General features: G+C 42.8%; 1 protein-coding gene across 8 annotated transcripts in view; it reads right to left on the bottom strand.

Annotated features, from left to right (window-relative positions):
• The window catches only part of Pdzd2 (PDZ domain containing 2), a 434,448-nt gene that overhangs the window by 60,648 nt on the left and 361,478 nt on the right, over positions 1-12,322 (bottom strand). For all 8 annotated transcript variants that reach the window (XM_029564752.1, XM_029564743.1, XM_029564732.1 and 5 more), the window contains one exon: positions 5,836-5,947. In XM_029564752.1, coding sequence (XP_029420612.1) covers positions 5,836-5,947 — 112 coding nt within the window. The remainder of the gene's footprint in view (positions 1-5,835; positions 5,948-12,322) is intronic.

A 12,322-nucleotide genomic window follows, 5' to 3' on the forward strand; every position in this document is an offset into this window, starting at 1 on the left:
AGCGAGAGAGAAGGCAAGCAGCATGAAGCCTGGTGTTCTCCTCTGCCTTGGCCTTTTATACCAGCTGCCATCAGAAGGTAACACCCACATTTAGGGTGTGTCTTCCAGCTTTAGATGATCCAATCAAGAAGATCTCTTTCATTTCAGTTAATCCCAGATCCAATCAAGTTGACACCCAGGATTAGCCATCACAGTGTCCCTCAACTGATGAGTGGTTAACAAAAATGTGGCATATTTACTAAATGGAATTCTACTCAGCAGCAAAGAAAGATGAGATAATGAAATTTGCAGGTAAATGGATAGATTTAGAAATTGTTATACTAAGTGAAGTAACACAGACTCAGATAAACAAAAGATGTATGTTCTTCCTTATTTGTGAATCCTAGCACCAAATCCTTATAAACAAGTATTCCAGTGACCACTCATTGAAGTAGCTTCTTTGTCAACAGACAGAGATTGTTACAGAATCACACCACTGGTCACACATAGAGATTCTCTGTGAATTGTCCAAGCATAAGTGGCACATCTAGGATGCAACCTCTATACCTAAGACTCACGGAACAAGGAACAAGGGATAAGAGAACACTAATGCAGCTTTCAGTTCTCATCAATGAAGCTCCCTCGTGCAACAGAGGGCCAGGAACACAAAAGGCCACAAATGGCCCAAAAGCAGAGAATAAGAGTCAGCAGAGTATGGGTCCTTGGACAGGACTCCTGTATTGAGGTCCACCCACCCAGGGCTCGGGGACCATTGTGGAAGAGGGGGCAGAAAGATTGTAAGAGCCAGGGAGGAGGTACATGACCATATGGAAACAGTCCTACAGGCACACCCAGGACCCTTCTCATACAAACCTATAGCAATGGTGTCAGCATGTACAAGACCCATGCAAACTTAGGCAGGCAAAAACCCAGTACAGAACTGAGGAAACGAACAGCAAGCCCCAATCTTAGTCGAAGAATTACTGGCAGTTGATTACTGCTGGGTAAGGAAGAGCTGATCTTCTTGAAGAAGAGACTCTAAACAGGCTGACTAAACCCCAGTGGATGAACCTGCACTGAGGGACATCTCAGAACACTAACTTTATATAATAGGCCTTAATACAAATGACAGAATGTATGAACTCCAGTTGGGGGGCGCTATGGAAGGGTGTCAAAGGGGAAGGGGAAGAGGGTATAATGATGATTTTATGTATGAAATATACAAAAATTCAATAAAAAATTTTAATAAAAAAAGAAAATATAAATGAATTTTTAAGAGCGATGTAATTCAGATACAGTTAATGTTCTTTTTTTTTTTTTTTTTTTTTTTTGGCCTTTTTTTGAGACAGGGTTTTCCTGTAGTCCTAGCTAGCCTGGAACTCATTATGTAGACCAGGCTGGCCTTGAACTCACAAAGATCTGCCACCACACCCAGCTCCTGATACAGTTAATGTTTTAAGGGATCACTAAAGGCTTGACTGTGTGAAGTAGGTTTTCAGACATCTGAAATTCTTTAGCATTTTTAAAAAGATCACAAACCTAAGAGACTAACATGGATAAATTAAAAGTACCAAAATTAAAGGAAAGGCCCTGCTGGCAAGAAAGAAATCATGCATCAATGAAGACTGGGGTTAGAATAGCGGAAAAACGTTCCATGAAACGACAGGTGATGTTGCTTTAGTCATTTTGGAGCCAGACTGGGCAAAACCCTCATGGTAATGGCTGGAACCTCACACTCACTTAAATAATTCATAACCTAGTAATTCATGCCAGAGTAATATTTCTTGGCATGCTTACTCATCTGAATAAGATTTATGAGAAGAAAATTCCTTCTGCATTGACAGGGAGGTTCCTGTCATCAACAGGAGAAAAACCACATACGGTAGCTCTATTGATAAAACCTGATACGTGAATACCACAGTGACTCATTCAGGAAAAATAAGAAACAATCATCCAAATTTATAGGATAGACAAGTCAGGAGTTTATCACATTAAAGTCTCCTATATGCAAATGTCTTTAGAATGCAGTTTACAGCACTGAATCAAAGCCCAGCTCCCCAGCTCCTTAAGCCTGTCAATATGTCTCCCAGTCTTATCTCTTCCCACACTGCTCCATCCTGATGTCTGTCTGTCAAAAAAAAAAAAAAAAAAAAAAGGTGTGTCCTCCTCCATCTCCTCTCCTGTCCTACTGTCGTTCCCCCATTCACTCTTGCCAAGCTTTGCTGGATTGAATCATTATTGCCATCAGATTTTATTGTTTCTTTCAAATGGTAGAGGATTAAAAACAGTTGGTTGCCCCAAACTTCTTTCATCATTTTTCCTATTGTCTGGAAAATCTCCCATTCCTCTCCTCCATGTCTAGACCATCGGTCTCCCATTTTCTACTACATCCTGCCAAGGTCTCTGCCCTCCTTTATCCTGCTGCTTCTGAATGCCTCCTCCCAGCACCACAACTCAGAGATACTTCTAGTCACTGTTCCTCATGTATGTGTGTGCCTTATCTAGGCCATCACTGTGTGTACGTGTGGGTTGCCTCTCCTGAGACTAACAGTTCTCAAGCAAGCCTTCCTGCCTGAACCCATTCAAACATTTTTCCCTTTTGGAGAGGGCAGGAGGCAAGAACAATAAGAATGAAAATAAAAATGACCATGACGAACATAACACTAATGACTTCAACAGTAAAAACAGTGCAGCCACTCTGAGGGACGGGCCCACTGCTATCACTCTTTGGAGTGGCAGTGCCAAACACATCCTCTCATTGGTCTTTCAAAATACTGGGTACATAGACGGCTTTCAAATTTACTGGAAGAATGCACATTGGAGCCCTCATTTCACAGATGAAGAAACTGAGGCCCAGAAAACTCAAGGGCAGTCCCAGCTAATATGTGCATGTACTTTCTGACATCACAGATGTGGATAGTGTGAGAAGCTACAAGAAGGTGACATCCCTCTGTGGCATACAATGGCCAGTCCTGGATTGACCATCAGCCAAATGTGTTGCTGGTTCCACATAGTAAATCACACATCAACAAAGTCCCTGAACTACACCAAATCTAGAAAACCTCAGACAAGGTAGGAAACAGAATTCTTTCCATGATCCCCAGGAAGCGAGGGGTGGGAAAAACTGTCTGGAAGGTAGATCGTTTTCTGGGCTCCAACTCAGTGACCTTTGGAATTTCCTTAACTACTCTGATCACATCTATAAAATAAGGAATGTAACTGCAATAGTTTCAAAGGTCCCTGTATCACCTCAAAGCTCCAAGAGCCTCCCAGGGGACTGATTAGAAGGTACAGAACAACTCTGCCAAGACAGCTGACCAGGCCTGTTCTATGATCTTGTGACTTCTGCTCCAGTATCTAAAGGGGTCTCTCCGTCCTTCTGGAGGACTGGAAGCTGTCTCCAGGTGGAAATTCTCATGGAGTCTCTATCGGCCTCCAGTCATTCTTTCCTGCCAGAACTCAATCATTAAGGCCCATTTAAACACAACTCTAATTATTCTTGATTACAAATACAAAATAATTTTGTTAATAGGGCTTAAAAACGATGTACTTGAAGGTCAGATGCTACTATCTTATTTGAGAATGAACTCAGCAGAGGGAAAATGGGGAGGAGGTTTTCTTGGCTGGCAGCACAGAAAATTGTCTTCTGACCTCCATGGCACACATGCAACTGAATACATGTAACATACACATGATAAATAAGAAATAAATAAATAAAATTTGCCTAACCTTTCAAAGTTAGGGTATTACCTCTTTTTAGCAGGCGTGGGAGTAAAAATTGGGGAAGGTTAAAATCCAGCCCAAGGTTGCTAAGTGTTAAAAGCCTGATTCTGTCTCCCATCCCAGATGCCTATCATGAGTGGATAGTCAGGGCTAACTCCTCCTCTAGGCCAGTAGGCACTGTGCCGGAGCCCATGTCCCATTTAGAGACTCATAAAAATGCATTATTATCTTTGTTTTTGAGACAGGATCTTCCTATAGCCCCAGCTGGAATACACTATGTACACTAGGCTCGCCTGAATCCCATAGAGATATGCCAGCCTCTGTCTCCCAAGTATTGAGGTTAAATGGCAGTAATATCTTTAAAAAATTATTTATTTTTATATGTATGATGTGTTGACTGCATGCATGTAAATGCACCCATGTCCTTCAATACCCACAGAGGCCAGAAGGGGGCATTGGATTTCCTGGAACTGGAGTTATGGATGATTGTTAGCGGCACATGGGAGCTGGGAACCAACCCAGGGTCCTCTGCAAGAGCAAACAGTGCTCTTAACCTCTGACCATCCCTCTGGCCCCAGTATCTTTAAAAAATATATTGTTATTTATGTGTATGTATGTGTGGCTGGGTGAGTTAATATGCACTATTCATGGCAGATGCCCATGGAACCTAGAGAGCATTGGATCTCCTGGAACTGGAGTTACAGGTGGTTGTGAGCTGCCTGATGTAGGTGTTAGGAACTGAACCTGGGTCCTCAGCAAGAACTGTAGCTGGTTTAGCTACTAAACCATCTCTCCAGACCCCTTTAATTGCTTTTTTAAATGCAGGAAAAATTGAGCTATTAACAGTAACAGATCATAATGAATCCAGTGTATATTGTGTATATGTATGGTGTATGCATGTGTGTTTGCAAGCATGCTTACGCTTGCATGTGGATGCCAGGTGTCTTCCTCTATTGTTCTATACCATTTATTTATTTTTGCACGTGGTGTGTATGTGTTAGGGAACCAGAGGTCAGTGTTTCTGGTGGTTTCCTCTATTGCTTTCCACATTGCTCTTTTTGTGTGTGGTGTATGTGCACATGTATATAGCTGCTCCTGCCCCTGCACATGCATATGGAGGCCAGAGATCCATGCCAGGTGTCTTCCTTTTTGCTCTCTACCTTTAGTTTTTGGACCAAGGTCTCTCTCTGTACCTGGAGCTTACTGTTTCAGCTGAACTGACTGGTCAGTGAGGCCCTAGGATCTGCCTGTCCCTGCCCCTCCTCCCCAAGTGCTACAGCTTACAGATGTGTGCCATGCCTGGCTTTTACATGGGTGCTGGGGATCTGAACTCAGGTCCCCTCACTTTACCCACTTGAGTCATCTCTCTAGTCTTCAGTGCGTATCTTTGTATCAATACAACCATGAAATTTTATTTTTATGGAAAAAAGCACTCTTTAAGGCAGAAGTGCTGAGGATGCATGAAAGTCATCTGTGTCTCTTATCCTCTCCCTCAGAGCAATCTGGGTTCTCTAAGGAAGTGCCCGGGAAGCATAAAATATGGAATCTATCTGTTCTGAGAGCTACAACCCCATCTTCCACTTCTCCTGCTTAGCTGAGATGCAAATTTGATATGAGATAAAGTTCCCCTGTCACTTTTTTCTGGTTGGCTAAAAGTTTGGGGGGAAGTATGTGTTGAGAATATGGGCCCCCAGAGATTCCACACTGAAAGGGTCACCTGAAATCCCATTCAGACAAATGAGTCAAACATTCAGAAAACTGAAGTTTCAACAGAAACACACAGACATGTTGACATTCTCTTGGTTATGGTTCAAATAAAAACATGCACTGGGTTAGGCAAGGCTTAATGGAGCTGCTATGCCAGGACATGCCTCAGCTGAGGAAAAACAACTTTGAGATTTTAAGCAGATAAAGGCTCATCTCACTAGATGTGGTGGTGCAAGCCTATAAATTCTGCTCTCAGGAGGATGAGGCAGGAGGATCATGATTTCCAGGCTGGCCTGGGACACACAGTGCGTTGAAGGCCAACCTGGGCCATGCCATCCCCAGTGTTCATCCTGTTAAAGGGGTCACCTCTCTGCTCCTGAGGCTGCAAGCTTGTCTCCAGGCTGCACAGGCAGAATTCCCACTTACCTGAGAGACGGCTCTTGAGTTTCATTTTACTGCTGCCCTGTTTGGGACTGTCTAAGTTCCCCTTGGCTTCCTCAGTGCTGCCCACATCCTGGGACTCTTCTGATCCCGGCATCTGAAATACAGAGCACAGAGCTGATGGGAGAGGCTAGGCCTCTGAGAAGTTACCTTAGCAAGGCTGGAGGAGCAGCAAGAAGTCATGTGAGAAAAGGTGTCACAGGATCAGCACCCAGCCCTGCAGATAACCGGTGTGCTGCGTGGGGCAAGTGTCTCCTCAGGAGCTCTTCCTTGCAGCACAGCACCAGGGAGGCTTCAGACTGTAAGGAACCCCTGAGGCTCTTTCCACACTCATTCTACCTGGAAGGAAACTAGTTGGTTAAGATCACCTCAGAGTAGTCAGCCAGGGGCAAAGCCAGATTGAGAGTCCAGGTCTCTTGGCTTATGGCTCAATGCTTTTGGTATGATGCAAACTGCAACAAATATTAAATCAGAAATTTATTTTTTATTATATTATATTATTTTTTAATTGAATTTTTGTGACTTTCATATATCTTGATCAATTTTAGATCCCCCCTCCCCTGTCTGCATCCCCCAGCACCTCCACTGGATTTCATGCATTCTGTCATATATATTAAGGCCTGCTGAGCCAAGTTGTGTCCCCTAAATGTCCCTTGTTGTGTGTCCATCTACTGAAGCTTGGTCAACCTATCTAGTGTCACTCCCTCCCTCACCTAGTAGTCACTGGTTACCAATAGTTTCTCAGCTAAGGTTGGTGCTTCGTTCCAATTTCCCCCCTTCTATGCTGGGATTTTGTTTGAGTCTGCATGATTCTTGTGCATGCTGTCACATTGCTATAAATTTGTATGAGCAAGTTCCCAGCTGCCTGGAAAACTTTCCTTGTGATCGCCCATCACTCCTGGCTCTTATAATCTTTCCACCCCCTCTTCCGCAATGGTCTCTGAGCCCTGGGTGGCAGAGTTAAATCAGAAATTTAAACTAAGTTCTAAGGTAAAATACACTAAAACTTTGAGTTCATGCAATGACAGGAATATGTTCTGAGAAATGTGGTTTTAGGTGGTTTTGCTGTTATGGGAACACCACAGAGGGTACTCTCCCAGACCTGGATGATTTAGGTCAGTCACTAGGGAAGGCCTTGGGATAGTGATAAATTTGAGATCCACAAGGCACACTATTTTTTTCTTTCTTTCTTTTTGAGACAGGGTCTCTCTGTAGCCCCAGCTGGCCTGGAACTCACCATGTAGATCAGGGTGGACTTGAACTCTCACAGATCTGCCTACCTCTGCTGGGATTAAAGGTGTGAGCCACCATGCCTGGCCTTAAGGCACACTATTTTACAGTAATCTTTTAAGATGAATACAAGGAGTTAATTCTGAAATGATAAAAGCAAACTAAAGCTGGCATAGCAGTGCATGCCTTTGATCCCAGCACTGGGGAGGCAGAAGTACTTGGATCTCTGTGAGAGTCTGGCCAGCCTGCGAAGGTCTACGTGTAAGATTCTGTCTCAAACAAGAACGAAAAAGCATACTATAGTAAATATATAAATGAGTAATGAAGCCACTTACTGTCAAACATTATGAAATGTATATAACTGCATATGTTGTATTTCTTCTGTTTTTTCAATATAGATTAATTTAATTTATTTAAAAATATTTTTATTATCTTATGTGTATGAATGTAGTGCTTGCACAATATAAGTGCATCCGTGTTGTGCAATGCCCAAGGAGGTCAGAAGAGGGCGTCAGATCTCCTGGAACTGGAGTCATGGACAGTTAGCGGCCCTGTGGGTGCTGGTAACCGAAGCCGAGTTCTCTGCAAGAGCAGTCATTAACCGCTTAGCCATCTCTCCATCCCCCTCAATATATATTTTTTATTGAATTTTTGTGTATTTCATATATTACATCTTAATCATATTTAGACCTCCTCCCAAGGCCTATGCAAACTCAAACCAGACATATGCTGTTGCTGTATTTTTATGTTACTAGTGTTTATGCTAGGTAGCATCACCAACTTGTTGTACTACAATGTCACTAAGTTGGGAGTTTTTCAGCTCCATTATAATCTTATGGGGACCACCATTGCATACATAACCCATGTGACATATAACTGAAATGTTATATGTCACATGAATATGTCTCCTTCAGTCATCCTAGTGAGTCTGAATTAAACATAGGTTCTGCAGAGGAGACAGCCTATGTAGGTCATATGTTTGGTTGGCATCAGACCTCAGGAGGTGATGCAGAGAAGACCATTCCAAAGCTCACAGTGTCCTGCATCCCAGGCCATGCTAAAGAGTACACTATTAGATTGAAAAAGGAAACTTTAGTGTTTGAGGGTATTTGTTAAAAACTAGAAGTGGGAGGGGAATGGGGAGATGACTCAGTTGGTAAGTGCCTCCCTTGCAGGAGGACCTGAGTTTGAATCTCCAGAACCCATGTAAACAGCTGAAGAGTAGTGGCCCAGGTCTGTAACTCCAGCCTGCTACAGGCAGCAGGGTTTGTATGGGGGTATTACAGAGACAGGCAGATTCCTGGAACTCTGAGAAATCCTGTCTCAAAAAATAAGGTGAAAGCGTTGGAGAGATGGCTCAGTGGTTAAGAGCACTTTATGCACTTCCAGAGGAGCCAAGTTCAGTTCTATATTTTTTTAATTAAAAAAAATTTTTTGGCCTTTTTGAGACAGGGTCTCCCTGTAGCTCCAGCTGGTCTGGAACTCACTATGTAGAGCAGTCTGGTCTTGAACTCACAGAGATCTACCTGCCTCTGCTTCCTGAGTGCTGGGATTAAAGGGGTGCCACCACCCACACTCACCACACAAGTGCACCCAAGTTCAGGTCTTAATACCCATGTATTAGAAGTAGCTCACAACCACCTGTAACTCTAGCTCCAGGGACTCTGACACCCTCTTCTGGCCTCTGTGGGCACCTTCACAAAGGAGTAAACACTCATAAAGACATACAGACATCTACATAAGCAAAAATTCTTGAAAAGAGCTAAGGTGGAGAGAAATTGAGGAAGACCTCTGACTGCCACATGCATGCCCACATACACACACCTACATGAACATGTACAAAGCCCCCCAAAATTCTGGGATGGGTAAATTTACATGTGCCAAACTTATGAAATCTATCAAATAATATATTCTTTGAAATTTAAATTTCCTTTCAGGTTCTGAGGGAAAAAACTGTATTTAAATAGGCAAGCTTCACAGTAAGGAATGTATAAAAGCTTGCACAGGACATAAACATATCGAATTCTGTGTATAAAATTTAAAAAGTAACCAGAGTTGTCTCTCAAATAACTTCTTTTATGAGGTGATTATTTATATAAGTTTTATATGTAATCTGTAAGTTTGAAAATTCCCCCTTCTTCTATTTTTTGAGATAATGTTTCCCTGTAGCCCCAGCTGGCCTGGAACTAGCTACATAGACCAGGCTAGCTGAGATTAAAGGCATGCCTTTCTTCCCTAGGCTCAAGTATCTTCCCAGATAAGGATGAGGAATAAAGGGTCTGAAAATGAAGAGGCATGGGCAAAATTCTAGAAGGGGTGCTGGGAAGGAGCATAAACCCTGACATAGCACAGATAACAAAACTGGCTTGCTATGTTACAATGTCAGGGTTAAACTATGAAGAAAGGGTAAGAGCGGGTTCTGAGGACAGTTTTACAGCTTCTCCAGAGGGATGCCTTTGCCAACCTCAAAGGAATCCATGCAAACCCAGTGAAAAAGAACCATCTGTGCCATTTGCAGCCAGGAGCCATGCAAACAGGAGTCATCTAGAGAGATTAAAAACTTCATGGAAGGGGCTGGAAAGATGGTGCAGTGGCTAAGAGCACTGCCTGCTCTTCCAGAGGACCAGGTTTGGCTCTCAGCACCCACATGGCTGGTAACAACCATCCCTAACTCCAGTTCCAGGGGATCCAATGCCTTCTTCTGACCTCCATGGGCATTGCACAACATGGATGTGTTTATATACATACAGGCAAAACACTCATACACATAAAATAAAAATAAACTAAAAATAGTAATGTACCCATTTGACAGATGAGAAAAGAAAACTGAGACTCTTTCATTTTTAACATTTGAGATCTACAACAGATTATATGTGAGGAAGATAGAATACAAAATGAGTGCTGACCACATGCACTCTGTCAGATCTAAAGATGCAAAGAGAAATGCAATGAACTCTCTCATTTTCAGAAGCTGAGGGAGGTGATTTAAAAGAATCGATCACAGCCTTAAAGATCAATGTTTTCTTTTTTCTCTTAACCCCCCTCCCCCCGCACTGTACCAATGATGAAATGATACTTAGCTTCTATAATTTACAAGTTGTCAGCAGGATGAAGAAATCTTATGGTACAGTCTAGGTAGAACACCAAGAATGGACCTAGATACACTGTTAAGCCTTGCAAAGGGTACGAAGTTGAAATCAAGGCTTACTTCAGAATCATCTGGAAGTGACATGGTACAGGTATGTTAGTCCATTTCATGTTGTCATAACAGAAGACCAGAGTGGTCATTTATAAAGAAAAGAATTCTAGCATTCTAGCTGGGCTTAAGAGCATGTGCCTATAAAATCCCTGCACCCCTGAGGCGGAGGAAAGGAGGATCTGGATTTAAAGGTCACTTTCAGTGATATGGTGAGTTTGAGGCCAGCCTGGGTTGGTTACATCAGACCCTACTTCAAAAACAAACTTTAAAAAGAAATTCAAGGAAAAAGAAAGCTATTTCTTACAGTTCTAGATGCTGGGAAATCTAGTGTTAAGGTATCAGTACCCAGTGAGGGCCTTTTGCTACATCACCCCATGGTAGAAGACGGAAAGGCAAGAGATCACACAAGAGTATGAAGTCTAATCCTATAAAACAGCCTCCTGAAATGGTGACTTGAGTCCATTCATGAGGGCTTAATTGACACTTATTAGGTTCCCTCCCAACTCTTTACTGGGGATTAAGTTTCCAATACATGATCTTATTCAAACCATAGCAATATGGTTCTGAATTTGAATAGGATCATTTCTTCTCCTAACAGAAAACTGGTTTGTCACATTATTTGGTGTAGGATGCAATGAACAGGAAGTGGACTGCGTAGACACATTAGCTCCAGATCCTAGCAGGAAGCAGCCATGTACCAAGTGTAATTTTGATTACAATGAGCCTTCCCTAAATCTTGGGCTATTGTGTGAAAATGTCCACTTTTTAAGAGAATCCCTTAGCTACATGTGTGTATTTCCCTCTTCAACTGAGCAGAACAAATGGGACTGTTCTGAAAACGACATTTTAGCTGTTCTAAAAGGAAAGTTTCAGGAAGTTCTCCTGAAAGGCCATCAGTTCAGTGAAACAGTTGATAGGCTTTACATGCATGAGCAGTTTCTAATTCATGTAAGACAATGCCATTATATTCTTGGACTCTAGTAGAATTTACCAATTGCTCTAATCCCCCTGGTAGAGTTGGTTTTTTTTTTGTTTGTTTTTTGTTTTGCATCTATTTGTATCCTACAACCTATGAAATTCTCTCTCAGTGAAGAAGCTTTAACTTCTGGTTTTGCAGTGAGGTGGTAGGCAGAGCAGTTAAGAATCCAGCTGTGAGGCACAAATGCAGGTTGTGACATTTTATTAGTAATTCAGGTACACGAATCAACTGATGAGCACCAACGTCCTCATCTGAGATACAAGTCTATGTTGAAGAATTAAACTATATAGACTTCTGATTCATGAAGGCAGCCTTCCTTCTTGAAACCACAGTAACAAGACAAGGAAGCGGGGAGAAAGAGAGAGAATGAGAATGTGAATGAATATGCAAATATTCTGGAAACCAATACGCAATTGAATGTGCAGGAATGGATCTGATCTATACGTAAGGCTAAATAAAAACTAGAGAAAACTGAACAGCAACCCAGTTTGCACAGAGAACACCCCCCTCCCCTAAACCTCTTGTTGCCCACAGAGGACCTCTCGCAATGGATGTGAAGGGAAGACTATGTAATAGGGGTACGAGTAATAGTCGAAAAGTCAAAGTGATGGCTGCAGGCATCCATTATGGACTGATTCTGGGGGAGATTCTTGAGGGTAAGGAATGACTAAGCCAAACTTTGGTGTGCATCCAAGTCACCAGGAGAGCTCCCACAGTCCTGAAAGGCCCAGGCTGAAGGAAGCAGGATAGGGCCGGCCTCTGGAATCCCCCCTACATCAAATGGAGGCAGCGTGGGAAGGAGGAGCTGGACTGAGCTGCAGTGTCCTCACTTTTCCTGCTCCTTCACCCCTCCAAGTTCACTCCTGAGACACAGAGTAAGAAAACAGGAGCATCTAGGATGCACCAGAGAAGTCCATCAGACAAAAAGGAGGGGAGGTCATTAGCATGCTCCTCTCTAAGAAAATGTGTATTTTCAGGCGCATGCCTTTAATCCCAGCACTCGGGAGGCAGGGGCAGGCGGATCTTTGTGAGTTCAAGGCCAGCCTGGTCTACATAGTGAGTTC

This window comes from Nannospalax galili, unplaced genomic scaffold (genome assembly GCF_000622305.1).
Source record: "Nannospalax galili isolate Female #2095 unplaced genomic scaffold, S.galili_v1.0 scaffold150, whole genome shotgun sequence".
NCBI lineage: Eukaryota > Metazoa > Chordata > Mammalia > Rodentia > Spalacidae > Nannospalax > Nannospalax galili.